General features: G+C 35.7%; 1 protein-coding gene across 9 annotated transcripts; it reads right to left on the minus strand.

The window, feature by feature from the left end:
• LOC109726839 (mitochondrial inner membrane protease ATP23) lies at nucleotides 1924–20336 on the minus strand. 9 transcript variants are annotated; one of them, XM_020256641.1, is made up of 6 exons: nucleotides 20073–20334; nucleotides 19817–19941; nucleotides 16787–16924; nucleotides 16575–16658; nucleotides 9102–9176; nucleotides 1924–2572 (listed from the first exon to the last, which is right to left on the minus strand). In XM_020256641.1, exons 1-6 carry the CDS (start codon nucleotides 20197–20199, stop codon nucleotides 2438–2440), a joined length of 684 nt encoding a protein of 227 aa, XP_020112230.1. In that variant the 5' UTR covers nucleotides 20200–20334; the 3' UTR covers nucleotides 1924–2437. The 9 variants fall into 9 exon arrangements, 8 of the variants coding, with proteins under 8 accessions (XP_020112230.1, XP_020112233.1, XP_020112236.1 ...); XM_020256642.1 differs by lacking the exon at nucleotides 1924–2572 and adding an exon at nucleotides 8374–8677 and having other exon boundaries at nucleotides 20073–20336; XM_020256648.1 differs by lacking the exon at nucleotides 1924–2572 and adding an exon at nucleotides 8684–9006.

Genomic DNA, 21582 nt, shown 5'->3' on the forward strand with positions numbered 1-21582 from the left:
CTTCCGCTGCAAAAGCCGAAACGTATCCTCATATTTTTGAACTCCATTCAAACCTTTGGTTAACTTCGTCAATATATGTATTGGGGCAATAAGGATAGAAGAGTGCCATATAAACTTTCATATGTACTGACAGGTGCTTATGAAGCTCCGCACCTCCGTCACGTTTTCGGGCCGAGGCCACTCCTTGATGGCCCTTACCTTGTCGGGGTCGATCTGAAGCTCGCCGCCGCCCACCAAAACCCAAGGTACACTAGGCTCTACTTGCCAAGTACAAGTCAGGTTCAAAGGTTCTATTCATTTTAGAACCTTTCCTTTCGGAATTTTTCGAGCCCTCGGTAGACTCCCTGGAGGGCTTCTCCCCGCGAGATAGCTTGTTCTTTCGCTCAATCCCCATGGCCGTTTGGCTCACTGAGGCAATATCGAACACAGAAGAGACGGAGCATCATTGATGCGCTCCTGCAGCCCGATAGTACATTTGCAAAAGATCTGCGGATCGTCAAGTGAGATGCAAATCACGAAGGCTTGCTGCTGGAAGTCGGTGGCGTAGTCCTACATTGTTTGGTCGCGCCTTTGGCGCAGGACATGACAACATTTTCATCACTCCTCTTCATACCCATAGGGTAGAATTCCTGGCAGATCAGTCGCTTGAACTGATTCTAGGTGAAATCCTCGTTGACAGAAATTCGAAGAGTGGCCTTCCACTAGGTAGACGCATAACCCACTAGCTTTAGTTTTGCGAAAATTACCTTCTCCGCATTGCTATAGCTGTAGAGGTTGAAGTACGTCTCCAATTGGTCAAGCCAAACATCTAGCTTTTCAGCATCAAACCTTAGCCTCAACCTTCACAGTTGAATAGTGGAAATAACTTTCGCTATTTCATATTTATTTCAAAACCAAATGACTACCGTTTGGTTCAGGGTTAAGAAAAAACTAGTTATTTCAGGGATAGGGTTAAGTTCAGAGTTAAGGTGGGGTTAGAGTATTTTTGTGTTTGGTTGGGGGTTGGAGTTAGTCCAGGATAGTGAAAAATAGTGTTTGGTTGGAGTAGGTGGGATAAGAAGGATAGTGGGTTATTATGAATAGAAAATAGTATTTGGTTAGGGTTTGGTGGGATTAGGTGGGGTTAGCTAACTCCACCCAAAATAAGCTATCCCGGGTAAGGTGGGGTTAGCTAACCCCACCCATTTTTGGGGGTGTTTGGAAATAATATGGGGGTTAAGGAGTTATTCCACCCCTTAAACCCCAACCAAACAAAGTGGAATCAGGCATAATTGGACTAAAATTCGAAGGCTTTTTCTTTTCAGGTTTGAATATAAATAGTAATTCTAATTGCATGATTTTAATTTGAATTATGAATTTAATTTCAAATTTGTATTTTAAATTTTAATTTCAAATTTAAACTTATATACGGAATTCATTTTAAAAAACCAAAGTTTGATTACAATCAAATTTCAAATTTAAATTTGGATTCAAATTTTATATTTAAATTCAAATTTTAGAATCAAATTTCAAATTCAAATTTGGATTCAAATTTTAAATTCAAATTCTAATTTTAAGTTCAGAGTTCAAATCTTAGTTCAATTTTGAGCTCGAATTTGAAATTTAAATTAGTTGTAATCTTGATTTCAAACATCAAATTTCAAATTAAAAATTTGAAATTAGTACTTGAAATAAAATTTTAAATTTAATTTCAATGCCATATCCAAATTCTAATTCAAAATATTAGATCAAATTCAAATCTTGAAGCTCAATTCAAATAAAAATTAAATCTTTCTGAATTCAAATTTCATTTTTAGATTTTGGCTCATAATTTCAAAAAGAAATTTTATCTCAATTCAAATTACAAATTAAAATTTTAAACTGGATTTTTAGTTTTAAATTCAAATTTATGTTATATTAATCCAATCGTAAGTGCCATCCTGAAAGCACCAAACACTCGGCCGGATTATCATTTATCCAATTCAGTCCTAATCTCAACACTAGCACCCAATTCTCCTTTGCTACATCCTCTCCACTCCTCGCAGTATCTTAACAGAAAATGATAAATACAACTCAATTATTTCATTCAGACCACTACTGTGAAACTCAGTTGATTCTGCACCTTCTGTTGCTTTCGGAGAAAAGCGGCGGGCAATCGCAAGTACAGCATGTCTGTCTGTTTGTTACTAGTACAAAATCTCTCTTATTCCAAAGGAGACTGCACACAAAACACTACTTGCACATTCCACCCTTGTGAACCTCCCATCTCGAGAAAAACAAAATTAACTGAAACTGGCCATGGAATAATCTAATCATGTGAGTGAAACGAAAATCAAACACAGTAAACAAATGAGGTATCTTCAGTTCCGGACATCGGATTTAAGTAATCCAGATATCTTAATCAACTTCTCTGATTGTCGCTGGGAAATATAAAAATGTTCCCAGTGCTGGTTCTTTTTCAAGGAGCTCTGTCGAAAGGATGAGTATCGTTATAGCAGATATCCCATACGGCCTCGATGGCATCCTTCGCAGCTGCATCTGAGCAGTATGGGTTATTTCGGACCGACTTTAGAGCTCGTCTTTTCACGCATTCCTTCAAAAGTTCCAAAAGGGATGACAAGAGAGCAAGTTCAAGCAAATTAGCAGAGAGTATAGAGAAGAAAGAAAGCAAACAATGACTATTATGTGCAAACATTGAACATGGAAATATCATAAATTGATAAGCGTATGCACGGGTAGCATTGTTAATCACCTAATCCCATGTTTGCTGTTGTTAAGCTCTAGACATTAATATCAGGACTCAAAAAACAAACAACTGCACCTCTTTGATTAGATATGCCCCAAACTTTTTTCAGTGCTCTAGACTCATGGAAGATAAGAGATTCTTACACATTAAGTACGCAAGCACTCACTTTTGGAAAGATCAGTAGACCAGCAAACTGGACAGTCGGCTGGTTTAGATCTGAAACTTTGACTCTTCAACCAACCCCATCAAAGTTCTATAGCTTTGAGGGAATTCCTACTGCCAAATCCTTCTAGGTTCTATAGAGAAACAGTAACTGGTTCTATGTGACATATGAACGCAAAGGGACGAAAATAAATTATGTCTGCTGTGAATACCTTACAGATAGAAGCTTTAAAACTGCCAGACAAAAAAAAACAGTAGATGGATCATACAGTACTTGATCGCGATGTGGAATGTAAAGTTCTGAAAGAACTCTATCCAAATTCGAGCTCAAGCTCTAAAATCCAGTTCTCAGGATCAGCTACTTGAACACCACGCATTTCCATATTCCAGCTTTCGTCAATAACTCTGTCTAAACTATTAAAACTAAGAGCACTAGCATAGCTTCTAAAGCAAACTGAGCTCTGCTGCTTTCTTTGTGAGCCAAGAAGAGCTGTTTATGAATGCCATTGTGACACCGCAGGCTAGGGAATAATCCCACATTAGATAGTCAAAGGCATGGTGTGGGATATAAAAGGCTCGGTACCCTAGACCTAATAATCGAGCTAAAGCATTTTGGACCGGTATGTTTGGCCCAACAGGTTATCAGGTCTAGAATACCTAGTTGAGTGTAAGAACAGTTCCAGCAAAACCAGCAATATATTGGGATTGAAATAAGGAAAAAAGCTAATGGTTGAATCTAGACAGAAACTTGACATCCCAGGGGGTTTTCTAGGAACATCTTTTGGATTTTTTTAAACACCACTGCATTTTGCCCACCACCTTATGGTCCTACCAAACTGAATAACTTGAGCAAATCAATTCATGACTCCTTGTGTTAATGTTAATATAATCCAATAAGTAACCAGTATCATGTTTTCTGTTACAAATGCTCACAAGGATTGGCCAAAACCATCAGAGAATTATTACATTCAAATGTAAACTCAATGTATGATTTTCTTGCTTAGTAAATTTCTCATTGCCCTCTGGTTTCTCACAAGTGTTTCTCTGCACATCAAGCATTGCACAAAGCTTACACACTCCTACAAGGATTATTAAAGAGCACCGAAAAGGTAACACAAAAAGAAGGTTTAGCAAAAGTCAAGGGGATGTTAATCACTGAAAGCTCAGCTACTAGACCCAGAAAGCAATGCCAAATCCAAGACGTCCCCACAGCTGCACTCCACTAAATTGGCAGAAAAATGCTCTTACTTTAAGATGACATCAAGTAAAATTAGCATCACCCAAAATATGTACCTTCGGACTAATTCAAGTTGATTAAACACAATCACATTAATAGCAAACAGGCTCCATTGCTACCGATTTGTTTTTTATGATAGAGCCTCCAAATCGACGATCGGTATTGTTGAACATGATCTATACTACTTGAAACATCTAAAAACCAAATATTCGATATTGTTCTCTTGTCCATCAAGTGGACACAAAAATGAACGGCTAAAAATAAATATCCTTTAAAAAGTAATGGTAGGAGTCTTGTAATCAAGATCAAGAGTATAGATATTGTTTTAAATAGTTTAAAAAATTTTCTAACCAAAATGCAATTGATTTAGATATCTTTACGCCGTTAAATGAGAAAACGTGTTATATCGACAATTAAAATTACAAATTTTGAAATCTTTTGATCAGTAAGTCAATGATGTCGAAAAGATTTGAATTTTGGTTTTTAAATACTTCAAGTGGTATAGATCATATTCAACGATGCCGATCGTCGATTTGGAGGCTCCATCATCAAAAATAAATCGGCAGCTCGTTTCCCGCTGACAGCATTCCAGCTCAACTATATATATATACTCCGGCTATTATACTCTTATAAGTATGATGGCTTCATACTCATAAGTCGTTTTCGATAATAGAGATTCTAAATCGACAATCCATATCATTAAATATTATCTAGAGCATTTGAAACTTTTACAAACCAAATTTATAATTTTTCGACATTATTTACCTTACGATCAAAAGATCAAAAGTTTACTACTCTTAACAGCCGATATGGGATAGTTGCTAGTTTAACAGTGTAAAAGAATCGAAATTGGTTGAATTTTTAATAGAAAATTCTATTCACTATCCAAATAAAGATCAATAACTCCGTTCTTAAATTGAAGAACCTGATCCTTTAATTTTAGGAGGTCGTTCGATTTTAACCGTTCATTTTATGCTCTCTTGATGGACTTTATAATAAATTCAAATTATGAAATTTGGTTTCCAAAAGTTTCAAATACTCTAAATCATGTTTAACAGTATGAATCGCCGATTCGAAAACTCTGTCATCGAAAATGACTTACGAGTACGAACATGAATCCAGCTACTATCCTTTCAAGAGGACGAATGACTTCGTCTTCCTAAGTCGTTTTAGATGATAGAGCTTCTCAAATCGATGATCGGAACCGTAAAATTGATCTAGAGTATTTAAAGTGTCTATAAACTAAATTTCATGAATTTTAAAAATTACTTACGTAGTGATCAAAGGATCACAAAATCGGCAATTTTTGACGGCCTATATGAGCCGTTTGCTTGTTTAACGGTGTAAAACAATCCAAATAGCTTGAATTTTTTATAGAAATTTTATTATATTATTTAGATAACGTTTGATAACTCCGATCATGAATTGAAAAAGTCTAACATCTATTTTCACAAGATTATTCGCTTTTTACCGTTCATTTTTCGACTTTTCAATGAATTTGATAACGAATTTTTAGAATTTATTAAATTTAATTTCTAAACGTCATAAATACTCTAGATCAACTTTAACGGTTCCAATCATCGATTCAGGATCCCTATCATCTAAAACGACTTCGAGAACGAAGGCCTATGTCCTTCTAAAAGGATCATAGCTGGACTCTATATATATATATATTCTACTATCACTAACTCTTCTTATTTGCCCTTAATATTCTCCTACTTTTCTTAATTTGACTTTAAATGATCTCCTACTTTTTTATTTACCCTTACAACGGTGATCGTCTTCCTCAAATTAAAGAAGAAAAAGCTTGGCTGAAGAAGCTCTTCTTTCTCCCACTATGCCCTCATTCATTGATCCGTCCCACTAAACGAAAATCACAAAATTGAGCCCTAAATATAAAAAAACCCATTGCTAGTCCCAAAAAAAAAAAAAAAAAAAAAAAAAAAAAAAAAAAAACAGGATCTTATATACAAATGGATCAAAATATTCATATCACTTTTGTTAGAAAATTAGAGAAATGAATTATTAGATAAATTGTTAGTCAAGGGACCTCCGCCACTGCCACTACTGTTGTCATCAGAGGTGCCGCCAGTAAGGATCCTGAAAGAGAGGATCTGACCAACATAGGGGAGAAATCCTAAAGAGAGAGGGGTTGGGATGGATAGATTAGGAAAATAGATTAAATGAAAAAGGGCAAAAATGGTATTTCAACTCTATTTTAACCTGGGTTGAAATATAACTAGGGTTTAACCCGAGATGAACTAACAGCAACTAACAATGAGAGTAGATTTGAATAACGAAGAAAGTTTATAGGGAAATGCTTGAAACAAAAAAAAATTTAGGGATATATAAGATATTTCTTAAGTTTTGAGAGATATATAGGCAATTATCCCAATAATTAACATTGTACAATTTTATCATGTCTAGCTAAGTATATTATTTTGTATAAACTTATACAAGATTGATTATGGAATGAGTATCCAAATTTTGAATACTACATATTTAGTAGGTAGACCATAGACAACACCTTTTTTTAAGTATACAAACTAAATAAAAATAAATTTATCAATTAAATTTAACTATAATTTTTTTTGGCCACCTTGCACACAAATTTTGGCTTTGCCCTAGCATCCAATGATTCAAGAAATGAGTCCTAGGAATTATAAATCTAAAGACTAGAGAAAAGAAATGCAATGCACTCATGTGACATCAAATCATAGCTTGGACATGTTTTATTCATTAATCTATCTCCTAATGAAACTCTTGCACCTTGTTTGGTACACAGGGTAAATCATAGCTTAGACATGTTTTATTCATTATATCTCCTCTTGCACCCTGTTTCGTAATAGGGATGAAGGGAGGATAAGGGGTAAGGGGTTATCACCCTTTTTAATACCCAAACACAAAAAAAAGGATAGGAACAGCTATTCCCATCCCTATTTAATTTTTAAAATTTAAATTTGAAATTTTCAACTTTAATTTTAAATTTTAAATATTTATAATTTGTAATCTTCAAATTAAAATTTATATTTTTAATTTTTAATTTTAACTTTTAAATTTTAAATTTTAAATTGATATTTTAAATTTATAATTTGTAATCTTTAAATTAAAATTTATATTTTTAATTTTTAATTTTAAATTGATATTTTAAATTTTTAAGTTTAAAATTTTGATATTTTATAATTTTAAATTTAGATTTAATCTTAAATTGAAAGTTTGAAATTTAAAATTTATAACTTTGAATTTTGAATTTGAGATTTAAGTTTGAATTTTTGAAATTTAAACGTTATATATTTAAATTTAAAAATTAAAATATAAAATTTAGAAATTTAAATTCATATATAATAAAAAGGGCAATATCATTATTTTCTATTTATAACTACTCATTATTCTTCTTATTCCATCTTATCTATCCAAACGCTATATTTTTTTTATTCCCGTAAACAACTCAATATTCATCCAAACGCAAAATTAATCCAGTTCTTACTTTATACCTGAACTTATACATATCCTTGGAATAGGCAGTTCTTGCGTATACTCGAACAAAACGAAGCCTTGAATATTGTGTTTGGTTGAGTATTGGGTTTAGTCTAGGTATAAGCAAAATAATGTTTAGTTGGAGTAAGTGAAATAAAAATTAAAATTAAGTTGCCTTGAATATTGTGTTTGGTTGAATATTTTTATGATTTGCTCTTTTTTTGGGGGGGCAAATTAAAATTAATTTTAGCCTAATTTCTTACCAATATATTTTTTTCATTATTCTTTTGTCTCCTTCAAATTACAAATATTGTTATGAAATCTATTAAAATTTTATTTTTTGCCACTCATGAATTCTTGCGTTCAAATTACAAATACTTTACCCAAATTTTTCACAAAAACATTAGCTACAAATGAAAGCAATTTTAAAGTAATTGTAGTTCTGGCAAGATGGTTTAGGCTGACATGAAAAGGCAAAGAATCAAATAGCAATTAGCTTGAAAATAATAGTATGATCCAAATTCCTTTCGCTGAAAAATCTCAACACTCACATAATACAAGACAGAAAAAACTATTATTACAAATTTATAGCCAATATAACTAAGTATATCGATATTTATATGCATCAAAAATATCTTCAAAGCAACCAACAGTTATAAAGATAACAACATATCGAATCAAACAAACTTATATATACAACCAAAACACTTTCAAAGATAACAACTAGAAGAATCAGATAACCTCTACATCTACCAACATTATGCTCATAAAATTACGCAAACAAGAAAACCACATAACATCTGCAAACATTACATGTTCCAAAATTACAAAGAAACAAGCAAGCATTAAAAACCACATGCATCTCACACATGTCCATCTTAGTTTGCTCCAAATCCAGTACAAGCACTGCACTTAGTTCTACCAAATATCAACACAATTCAAGTTTATAGCAAACTAAGTTCTACTATTTCACAATTGGTTTGTAATATTAACACGGAGATCCTCGCCACGTCGGGACTCATCATTTCCTCCCAAAAAACTGGATTCTTCATCTTCATCTTCTGCGTCCTGTTCATCTGGCTCGTCGGAAAAAAAGCTATCATTGGCTTGGTGACGACAAATAAAGTTATGTACCACGCAGCAGCCATAGCAATCAAGCACTGCACTTTATATGGAAATGGTGTTGCTATGTTGAGTATTTTGAAATGCTTCTTCAAAATGCCAAATGTCTTCTCCACCACATTTCGTAAGTGAGCATGCCAGTGGTTATACAGATCTCGTGGATTTCAATGTATGCGGGCCCGTGTGTTACCATTAAATTGACTAATATGATAACGTTCTCCTTTATAAAGGGCAAGAAATCTATCTGTATTTGCGTATTCCGAATCTACTAAGTAATATTTACCTGCGATAATTATGGATTACAACTTATTAAATAACTCAGTATGCAACGTAAAAACTACAAACATTTATTGTAGGCAACAAAAATTAAGATATTACCTTCGAGATCAACGAAACCACCACTCTTGCACGCCCATCGAAGTACTCTCGTATCTGCAGCAGATCCTTCCCAATCTGTGCATACAAATAGGGACAGCCATCATATTTTGGGATGTAAACCCTTTACGACAACGAAAACGTGCTTGCTTGCTTCTGCAAACCACCAATGGAATGTGTCCCGTCAGTCGCACCAATAACATTCTACAACGCAAGAAAAAAAATTATATAGAACATTATTATCAATCATTTATAATCCAATATTATTTTATCTATCTACATGATAGCTTATCTTGAAAGGATAAAAATTTGGATTATCCCTAATCCTTGGATGCACAACTGCATTATTTATCGGCAATATTATGTAGTCATCTTTCAACATCACAATGCCTCGAAGAATGTTGGAATGTTTCCGCAAGGATCCCTATTTGTCACACCATGACCTACACAAAATAAAAAAATTACTAACTGTTCGTCAACAGTCATATTTCTTGTGCTACTTATCAACCCCTCCCGACTAACTCATCACGGAATGCAATAACTGTAGAACTACTCATACGAAAGTGATGGTAGCAACGTTTTGGATGACCACTAAAAATATCACAGAGCATCTAATGTCCAGTAAATGGCCGAGATCGACATGGTTGCTTGTTCAATGTATTTGTGGGTGGCAAGAATCCTTGCTCAGGTAGCATCACAAACACTTGCTTCCAAGATTCATCATCTTCATCTAAAAGTGTCATAATATTCCCTACGATTGCGGATGAAAATAGTAACCGAAAATCTGATGAGTCCATCACCACCTTTAGCAAGACAGAAAGTTATAAGGAAAGGAACAAATACTTGAATACAAATTAAGACATTGCCATAAATAGAGATTTTGAATTAGAGACAGTATTACAAAGCATAATACAAATCCAGGCATAAGCTCCGCCAATTTTGCTTTCACTTTTGTAAGACTAATAACACGATAAGTAGGACACGATAAGTAGGCTAATATCTTAATATAGTACTAGATCCAACATTCACCAGGTTTTTGCAGTTGTTATATACATGCATACAAAACTAATCAATACACTTAAACAGAAATTTACAAACATAGAGCATCATTATGACATTGTTTCGAAAACCAGGCATACGCAAAGATTAGCCAATTAGAAACATTACCCAATGTAAATAACCTAAGCAACTAACAATAGTGTTCCAACTAAACAACATACATGCAAAGATTAGCCCACTAGAAACCTAACTCAAAGTAACAAACTTAAACAACAGACATGATTGTTCCAACTAAACAACATGCATACAAAGATAGGTCTAGTGAAAACAGGACACAGAGTAACAAACAACGCCTAACATTACGACCTTGGACTACATCCCTGAAAAGAACTACTTGTGCAATAAATTTGCAACCTGCTGATCAACCCACATGAATGCTAGTTCGTCATTCATAGTCATGAAGACTTGCTGATTCTTATTGTCCTTTAAAGCATCCCATGTTGCCAAGATCCTTTCATTAGTTATCCCTGGCAGATTGTAAACTCTATGCATGCATGCCTCAATCGATGGAATAGTAGGTCGATTGGTGATTTCGTTGTGATATAATTAGGGCGCGAGGTCAAGTTTTTGTTTCCCAATTTCGACTATCTCAACAATCGCCTCACTCGCGAGAACACTTTACTTCTTTCGGTCACCAGAAGAAGATGGTCTTTTCCCACCAGAGCTATGGCCTGAATCACTAGATTTAGTTTGGCAGTTGTTTGCATTAAGGGAGGGCTTGCAAGGCACGAGGAATTAGTGCCTCCATCATTTGCATTTAAGCCGCCCCATGATGACCCTGCTTCAAATGAACTGGGTGAGAGATTAAAGGCTGGCATTCTCTCACCAATAAAACTTTCGTCCTCGCCAAGGAATAATCCGGATGAGCTTTCAACTGTAGCGAGGCTCGCCATTGCAGTGAAAAATATATTTTTTCCAATAGCAGTTGTCTTTTCAGTAAGAAACGCAAGGTCCTTTTAGGCGGGAAAGGGTTTATCCCTGCTCTTGCCGTACGCTGGATTCTCCCGAACAAAGGATAATAATAATATAATACTATAAAAGAAAGTGAATGACCAGAAAAATTAATGCAACGTATTTCAACTTTACCGCTATTACAGCATCCCAGATACTTAGGTCACCAGCTTGGAAATGTTGTGTTCATAATCCCACTCCCATCCGCTCTTATTAGCAAGGCATTATTTGTCATGAAAGTTCTCTTCAAAACTTTCAGCCGATTCTTCATTTGATTCTTAGTGAGATTAACGTTATTCCTAATGTTGAATTAACCTATGATCCTAGTCCAAGCTATGGTAGTGAATGTCTCATCAACATAGTTACCTAGCGTGTGTTCCTCCCTCATTAGACCTAACAAATATGAATCCAATAAGTCAGTCCAATTAGCAGTTCTTGTCCTTATTTCGTTTCGAATATTGACTCGTTCCTTAATATGTTGCATTTTATTAGGTGAGTTCTCCGTCCACCCACCTTTCTTATGAAAAAGGTCTTAGAAAATTTCTTAAAGGCGTGCATTTGTAGTTGCAGCATTAGTACATTATGAAGGGTGTATGAGATTGAGTAAATAATTGTTAATCAAGTGTTACATCTTGCTCCTTTTGGTGGTTACCTATGGATCTACCTCCTCTGGCTTTGTTGGCAGGGGTAGCCCTGTCGTTTAATTTTTTTTCTTTGCAGTCTAGCATAATCCGACTCGTGCTAGGTAGGCTTCGTGCTGCCATTTATTACAGTCTCGGCCTCCGATCTTGGTCCTTCTGCTATAGCAAGGTTTGTTTTCTGTGGCATTTCTTACTCATACACCTCTATCACAATCCCTCTGTAATGGCTAATGTTATGTTATGTTGTTTTATGACTGTTGAAAACTATACTGTCATTCTAATCAAGCTTTTCTTGATGACCACCAATACTCTGTAATTTGATTGTATCTATTTACACTAATACTCTGTAACCTACCCTTTATGTCTAACACTTGATTAACAACTATTTACCCAATCTCATGCATCCTTCATAATGTACTAATGTTGCAACTACAGATGCATGCCTTTAAGAAATTTTCTAAGACCTTTTATAAGAAAGGTGGGTGGACGGAGAACTCACCTAATGAAATGCAACATATTAAGGAACGAGTCAATATTCGAAACGAAATAAAGACAAGAACTGTTAATTGGACCGACTCATTGGATTCATAATTGTTAGGTCTAATGAGGGAGGAACACACGCTAGGTAACTATGTTGATGGGACATTCGCTACCATAGCTTGGACTAGGATCATAAGTGAATTCAACATTAGGAATAACGTTAATCTCACTAAGAATCAAATGAAGAATCGGCTGAAAGTTTTGAAGAGAGCTTTCATGACAAATAATGCCTTGCTAATTAAGAGCGGATGGGGGTGGGATTATGAACGCAACATTTCCACAGCTGGTGACCTAAGTATCTCGGATGCTGTAATAGCGATAAAGTTGAAATACGTTGCATTAATTTTTCTGGTCATTGACTTTCTTTTATAGTATTATATTGTTATTATCCTTTGTTCGGGAGAATCCAGCGTACGGCAAGAGCAGGGATAAACCCTTTCCCGCCTATAAGGACCTTGAGTTCCTTACTGAAAAGACAACTGCTACTAGAAAATATGAATGTTCCACTGCAATGGCGAGCCCTGCTACAATTGAAAGCTCATCCGAATCATCCCCTGGTGAAGACGACAGTCTTATTGGTGAGAGAATGTCAACCTTTAATCTCTCACCTAGTTCATTTGAAGCAGGGTCATCAGGGGGTGACTTAAATGCAAATAATGGAGGCACTAATCCCTCATGCCCTGCAAGCCCTCCCTCGATGCAAACAACTACCGAAATAAATGCTAGTGGTTTAGGCCATAGCTCTGGTGGAAAAGACCTCATTCTCCATAACCCACCATCCTCAACGCAAGCATGTATCTTCTTCTGGTGGCCGAAAAAAGAAAAATGTTCTCGCGAGTGAGGCGATTGCTGAGATAGTCGAAATTGGGAAACAAAAACTTGACCTCGTGCGCCAATTATATCACAACAAGATCACCAATCGCCCTACTATTTCATCGATTGAGGCATGCGTGCACAGAGTTTATAATTTGCCAGGGATAACTAATGAAAGGATCTTGGCAGAAGGGAATGCTTTAAAGGACGATAAGAATCGGCAAGTCTTCATGACTATGAATGACGAACTAGCATTCATGTGGGTTGATCGGCAGGTTGCACAACAAAATTATTGCACAAGTAGTTCTTTTTAAGGATGTAGTCCAAGGTCGTAATGTTAGGCGTTGTTAGTTACTCTGTGTCCTGTTTCCACTAGACCTATCTTTGTACGTATGTTGTTTAGTTGGAACAATCATGTCTGTTGTTTAGGTTTGTTACTTTGAGTTAGGTTTCTGGTGGGCTAGCTAATCTTTGAATGTATGTTGTTTAGTTGGAACACTATTGTTAGTTGTTTAGGTTATTTACATTGGGTTATGTTTCTAATTGGCTAATCTTTGCGTATGCCTGATTTTCGAAATAATGTCATAATAATGCTTTATGTTTGTTAATTTTTGTTTAAGTGTACTAATCAATTTTGTATGCATGTATATAACAACTGCAAAAACCTGGTGAATGTTGGATCTAGTGCTATATTAAGATATTAGCCTACTTATCGTGTCCTACTTATCGTGTTATTAGTCTTACATAAGTGAAAGCAAAATTGGCAAAGCTTATGCCTATATTTGTATTATGCTTTGTAATACTGTCTGTAATTCAAAAATCTCTATTTACGGCAATGCATTAATTTGTATTCAAGTATTTGTCTCTGATGACTTTCTGTCTTGCTAAAGGTGGTGATGGACTCATCAGATTATCGGTTACTATTTTTATCCACAATCGTAGGGAATATTATGACACTTTTAGATGAAGATGATGAATCTTGGAAGCAAGTGTTTGTAATGCTACTTGAGCAAGGATTCTTGCCACCCACAAATACATTGAACAAACAACCATGTCGAACTCGGCCCTTTACTGGATATCAGATATTCTGTGATATTTTTAGTGGTCATCCAAAATGTTGCTATCATCACTTTCGTATGAGTACTCCTACAATTATTGCACTCCGTGATGAGTTAGTCGGGAGGGGTCGATAAGTAGCACAAGAAATATGACTGCTGACGAACAGTTAGCAATTTTTTTATTTTGTGTAGACCATAGTGTGGTGGATAGGATCCTCGCGGAAACATTCCAACATTCTGGAGAAACAATTAGTAGACATTTTAACAACGTTCTTCGAGGCATTGTGATGTTGAAAGATGACTACATAATATTGCCAACAAATAATGCAGCCGTGCATCCAAGGATTAGGGAAAATCCAAATTTTCATCCTTTCAAGGTAAACTATCATGTAAATAGGTAAAATAATATTCGATTACAAATGATTGATAATAATTTTCTATATAATTTTTTTCTTGCGTTGTAGAATGCTATTGGTGCGATTGACGGGACATATTCCAGTGGTGGTTCGCAGAAGCACGTAAGCCCGTTTTCGTTGTCACAAAGGGTTTACATCCCAAAATATGATGGTTGTCGTCTCATTTGATCATAATTTCCTATTTGTATGCACAGATTGGGAAAGGTCTGCTGCAAATATGAAAGTACTTCGATGGGCGTGCGAGAGTGGTAGTTTCGTCATTCCCGAAGGTAATATCTTAATTTTTGTTGTCTACAATAAATGTTTGTAGTTTTTATGTTGCATACTGAGTTATTTAACAAATTGTAATCCACAATTATCGCAGATAAATATTACTTAGTAGATTCGGGATATACAAATATAGATAGATTTCTTGCCCCCAATAAAGGAGAACATTAGCATATTACAATTTGATAGTAACACACGGGCCCGCATACATCGAAATCCACGAGATCTGTATAACCACTGGTATACTTAGTTACAAAATGTGGTGGAGAAGACATTTGGCATTTTGAAGAAGCATTTCAAAATACTCAATGTAGCAACACCATTTTCATATAAAGTGCAGTGCTTGATTGCTATGGCATGCTACGTGGTACATAACTTTATTCGCCGTCACCAAGCCAATGATAGCATTTTTTTCCGACGAGCCAGATGAACAGGACGCAGAAGATGAGGATGAAGAATTCAATTTTTTGGAAGGAAATGATGAGTCCCGACGTGGCGAGGTTCTCCATGCTAATATTACAAACCAATTGTGGAATAGTAGAACTTAGTTTGCTATAAACTTGAATTGTATTGATATTTGGTAAGACTAAGTGCAGTGTTTGTATTGGATTTGGAGCAAACTAAGATGAGCATGTGTGAGATGCATGTGGTTTGTAATGCTTGCGTGTTTCTTTGTAATTTCGGAACATGTAATATTCGTAGATGTTATGTGGTTTTCTTGTTTGCGTAATTTTATGAGCATAATGTTAGTAGATGTAGATGTTATCGGATTCTTCTAGTTGTTATTTTTGAAAGTGTTTTAGTTGTATATGTAAGTTTGTTTGATTCGATATGTTGTTATCTTTGTAACTGTTGGTTGCTTTGAAGATATTTTTGATGTATATAAATGTCGGTATACTCAGTTATATTGGCTACAAATTTATAATAATAGTTCTTTCTGTCTTGTATTATGTAAGTGTTGAATTAATTTAATTTTTCAGTTAAAGGAATTTGTATTTTGTATCATACTATTATTTTCAAGCTAATTGCTATTTGATTCTTTGCCTTTTCATGTCAACCTAAACCATCTTGCCAGAACTACAATTACCTTCAAATTGATTTCATTTGTAGCTAATGTTTTTGTGAAAAATTTGGGTAAAGTATTTGTAATTTGAATGCAAGAATTCACGAGTGGCAAAAAATAAAATTTTAATAGATTTCATAACAATATTTGTAATTTGAAGACAAAAGAATAGTGAAAAAATATATTGGTAAGAAATTAGGCTAAAATTAGTTTTAATTTGCCCGCCCAAAAAAAAGAGCGAATCAAAAATTTAGTGTGAGGGGTATTTTCGTCTTTTTATCTCTCTAACCACCCACTATCCTTCTTATTCCACTTACTCCAACCAAACATTATTTTGCTTATACCTGGACTAAACCCAATACTCAACCAAATACAAAATTACTCTATACCCACCTTATACCTCATCTTATACCTATCCCTAGAAAAACTAGTTCTCACTTATACCCAAACCAAATGGAGCCCAACCAAACGAGGTCTAAAGCCCTAATCAAAGAGAGAGAGCTAGTTGCCCGAGCAAGTGCAAAACATGCAATTTAAAGCTTTGATTTGCTCCAATCTTTCGAATAGGTGGACTATACAAAACAGCATGCAAGGTAATTATGTATTCACACTCGTGTTGAAGATAAATTGAAACATAAATCTTCTGAATATTGCAATAACAAACTCACTTGTTCATGGCCTCGTATTTTCATAAAACCACGCAGCAGTTCCCGTTTGTAATGGCAATCCCCACTTAGATGATTAGCTCGAATCTAAATGTTAACAACAGAATGCATTAAGAACCACAGACAATAAATTGATAGTTAAAATGTAGTCAAGATAAGCATACGATTTAATCAATATCACAAAATATGTTTTACATTCATGAAGTTCTCACTACCTCCGAGCATGCATGATGAGCACAGTTCTTCCAATCCAGGTTCTTAGCACGGCAATCATCATAAGCATGAATTAGCTCATGAATCACAACCTGATTTATCTCATCTTGGATTGTCATATGATTGCAACAAATTGTTACCTGATGTAAAACATGTGATAAAGTTAGTTCCTGCGATGCCAACATGGAACTCCATTTAAGAAGTCTTGTAAACCTTTAACAATTTGAGGCAAAACCACTTAACAGAGCATTATGGCCCTTTTCACTATCTAATTGGATGGGCTGTGACGATATTCTATAGTGGACTGGTTAAATAAGCGCAGAGCATAGTGTAATAATATCGAAGTTAATCAAAGTCCAATTTTGTCTGCGCACCTAAAATTTAACCATGTGACTCATGATAAAAAATCAGCAAACTACAATATAATGACAACTAATGATTACAAGACAAAGTTCTAGTTATAAATATATAAATAAATAAAGGATCACGATATTTAAAAAATAATCTATAAAGAAATGATATGTGCTCATAATAAGTACTCTATTAGTATGCCTTCAAAAAAGAAGAATCATAAGCTACATGTAATAGCTAGCATTAAATTTGGCTTTATTTTGATTTTCATGCGATCAAATTGGAATTGTTATTGATTTGGACTATTACCGAGCTTCTAATTAGAGAGCTTGAAATTCTTAACTAATTATAACTTGGGCAGGGTGGTTTATACATGAAACGACATCTAAAATTATGAAATTTTGAACATAACTTTATGCATAGAGGCTACTCTTAAATTTTGTAACAATCAGAAACTTAGATCATCTGACTAGTTGCTCAGAATATTTTTGTTAAGAAAAATTTAGTTTGTTGTGTTTCGAGTGGTATTGTTGTCATCTATGATATAATAATCGTCTTTGGACTCACATGAGATGCATGATTGATAGTAAACAATGACACCTATGCATTTCGGGAATTATGAATAAGCATGATAGAATTGTCGAACTAGTAGTCTTCGAACATCACAATATTGTTGTAATCTTACAAATTGAGGTCTTGATAATGAAATAAAGGACTGTTAGCATACCACCATTGTTGAAACTTGAGTAAGAGTATGTGACTAGTATACACTTGTACGAGTTATTGATTAGTATGTCATGTTTTTAAACCATGACTCTTTTTTTCTCTCGAGTTAAGCATGCTAGTATATAACAGCTGGGTATAGTTGGGAGCAACCATGGTACTTATGCCTTCTTGAGACCTTGGTAAATAACCTACATTATGACTTTCGTTGTCGACCTCTTCTATCTTAAGATAAACATGCTAGAAATGTCGTAAACTATGTGAGATTCGTAGTTGGTGGATCCAACATTTTAACCTTGTAAGCGAACCTGTGATTGGGTCACATGAATCCTTGGGATTGCATTGTCACTGGGAATTCCTTGTACTATCATGCTAGTTGTTTTGGTATTCTTGTTTCTCTAATCACCTTATAGTAAGCATAGATAGGAAATTAAGTACATTGATTATGATTCTTGGAGGTGTCATATTATTGCTCCACCATTTGCATGTCAAACATATAGTAATTGAATAAAGTATTCTTAGACCAAGTCAATGTCGAGTAAAGTATCATTAGGATATGATGATGGCGCTAAAGAGTTCTCTTGATTGTTGTACATGTGGTCTATTTGATCATGAGTACGTGACTGGAGCTTGCAAGAGCCCAAAATGAGCTCAATTAGCATTCACTCTTGCAACTGCATGATCTTAGGCCTTCCGAAAGTGCCGCTACAGGGAGGGTGCAATCATCCTTGACTCCCCTGAGGAGGGTACGATCATTCTCGACTCCCTTTGAACCCACCGAAATGGATGATGGACGCGATGCACAACCCGCTGCATTTCAGGGCGTGATATAGATGCTAGAAAAACACAAAGCAATAACTCTACTAACAAAGAAGACTTCAATAGACCTCCGTCTGTTCAGCAAATCTGTGCTCGTGCCAGCGCGGGCTTCCACTATGCTAGGAAAAAACAAAACAATAACTCTACTAACAAAGAAGACTTCAATAGACCTCCATCTGTTCGGCGGGTCCGTGCATGTCCTAGGGCGGGCTTCTGCTTCGGCTCGGGGCTTGACATAGGTGCTAGGAAAACACAAAGCAATAACTCTACTGACAAAGAAGACTTCAATAGACTATTTTTTTATAATGGATTTATAGATTTCAAGTCCAAGTTGATACGAGAAGTGATCCGACCAAAATTATGTCATGAAAGTGATTCCGTATCCCACCCTTATCCCTACTATATCCCCTCTTATTCTAACATATACATAACGCATCCTACCATACCTTTCATTTTCTAAAATTATGCTTTGTGGCCTTATAAGAGACGCATAACGGCCACGAATTGAGTCCATATTTACGTCCACTAAATATTGGATACGGATACAACAGTCAAATGAAGTATTTGTCCATCCTAAGTTCTGTGTTGGGAATTAGAAAATTCCAATCAACAAGGATTACAATGGAAATAACATATTTACTGTGCGTTTGAAGCTGCAATATAGCGCTAAATATATATATTGATAGTAAACAGATATGAACCTTAACAGTTAGTAACTATTTTCCCTTCATCTATCTGTTAAGAAACAAAATACGTCACATCTACTTTCTCCAAGATCATCACCATCCCTGCAACATATTCATCTATGCAGAGCTTAAATTACAAGCCTATTGCAAGCAAGCAGGAAAGAAGATTCAAAGCTTGGGCTGAAGAGTGCCCCGAGCTTCCAGGCCAGCTTCCCAACTTAAGAAGCAGAGGCTAACTATTTGGTGAACAAAATGCCTAAGAGCTTATGGCTGCATTAAATATCTAGAAGAAGCTTCCACGGAAAATCACCAATTTGAATCATCACTTTCTTCTTCTAACCTCCTGTTTGAAGTTTTAGGGGGTATTCAGTTGAAAACGCTAATAGGTCAACTCCCAAATCAAGAAATGAAGAAACAACAAAGCAAGAAAAAGGACAACAAATTCGAGAATACCCCTTGGCGGCTGGCGTATCCGCCGGCGGAGCCCTGGTCGGCACAGTTGGCCGCCGTGAGAAGCCTCGGCCAGACTGGGCAGCCGGCCTTCTCCATGTGCTCCCTCAAGAACCTCACCGTCGGATCTGCCGAGCACCACCAAATCACCACATGATTACCACCACCACCACCACCACCATCATCAATCACAAAAGAAGTAACAAAGCAAAAGAGAGAGAGAAACAATGAATTTGGAAAAGGGTTGGGGATTGGGTACGTTTGAGGCTCTTGCGGATTCGATCGACGCACTCGTCCTGGGACATGCCCACGTGGGGGTTGCTCGTCTCCACGCCTGTGCTCGCAGAGAAGTCGCGGTGGATGGGTACCGAGTCCTCCTCCGCCATCACCGTTCAGCTGCTTCGCCGCTTCCTTTCCCCCGTGCGGCGAAACAAGGAGAAACAGCAAGGGTTTTAGTTCCCGCGTATCAAAGTACTGGAGTACTCTTTTTTCTTGTTTCTTTGAACGAAACAAAACCAAACCAACAAATTTGGTTTGGATTGATTTGATTTTGTCCGGTTTTAGACGGTTTTAGATTCAAACGTTTAATTCGAAATTTTTTCTTAAAATTAAAAATTTTGATTTTATTTTGGAATAAGAAAATTTAAAAATTAATCCAAACCGAAAATGCGAAGTACGTAATTAAAGCGAATAGAAGTATTCTGACCGTCAAATTTTCTTCCAAAAATGTCTTTTCAAATATAACCAAACTTAAAATAACCATTACAAGATAATTTTTTAAATTATCAACCGATATAATTTAAATTTTTAAATTAATGTAAATTTACCATACATAAAAGTAGTAAAGCACATAAGAATTTTGGATTTAACGAGTGGGAATCCTAAATAGAGTAAAAGAAATATGCCATACACTTTAAAGAAAATGCCAATTTGCTTAAAGAATTCATCGATTTTGAATTTTTGCCAAAATGGGCTAATTTTTTAGATTTTGCATATTCGCCCTGAATTTTTGGTAAATGAAAGAAAATACGCTTATTCTTGTTTCCCTCTTCTTCTTTTTTTTACCTTTCATTCGATTATCTCCTCTTAGTTCATCTCCCTCTTCCTTACCATTTCTTCCTCCTTTTTTTTCTCCTCTCATTTCCGCCCCCTTCTCCTCCTCCTCCACTACCCCTATATTGAGGGCTTTTTGCATTTAACCCTCTCACAAATTTTTTTTCACAAATAGTCCCACAAAATTTATAATTATAAAACTGGCCCTATCTCCGTCATGCAAGCGCCACGTCAACAGCTAGCTGGCATAAGTTAAACACGGCGAACCATCACCATGTTTAGATACGGTAAATGGTTCACCATGTTTAAGCTAAATTGTTTGAGTTTCTTTTGCACTGCATGGTTGGCTACTATTCAGCCCGTCCAAATACGATGAATGGTTCACTGTGTTTAAACATGGTGAATCATTTATCGTGTTCAACTTAACCCTCCACTGTCGCTGACATGGCCGCTTACATAGCGCTTGCATGGTAGGGATAGGGGCAGTTTTGCAATTATAAATTTTGCGGGGCTATTTGTGAAAAAAATTTAAGAAGAGGTTAAATGCAAAAAAAGCCCCTATATTGATGCTGCACTTCTCTCTCTTACCTCCCCACACCTCCGTTGACACCAACACCTATATAGCACAAATCGGGGAGGTAAGGCTGCACAGAGGGCATGACCACGAATTATGATGAGGGTGCCGTAGGATTTGAGGAAGAAGGTGAGGAAAAGTA

The sequence above is a fragment of the Ananas comosus genome, linkage group 21 (genome assembly GCF_001540865.1).
Source record: "Ananas comosus cultivar F153 linkage group 21, ASM154086v1, whole genome shotgun sequence".
Classification (NCBI taxonomy): Eukaryota; Viridiplantae; Streptophyta; class Magnoliopsida; order Poales; family Bromeliaceae; genus Ananas; species Ananas comosus.

Bases quoted from the DNA above. Each gene is read 5' to 3' on its own strand.
- LOC109726839 (XM_020256641.1), bottom strand. From the start codon at position 20,199: ATGGCGGAGGAGGACTCGGTACCCATCCACCGCGACTTCTCTGCGAGC. The intron at 19,942-20,072 runs GTACCCAATCCC...GGTGCTCGGCAG, and splicing joins AATCCGCAAGAGCCTCAAAC to ATCCGACGGTGAGGTTCTTG. The intron at 16,659-16,786 runs GTAGTGAGAACT...GTTAACATTTAG, and splicing joins CTCATCATGCATGCTCGGAG to ATTCGAGCTAATCATCTAAG.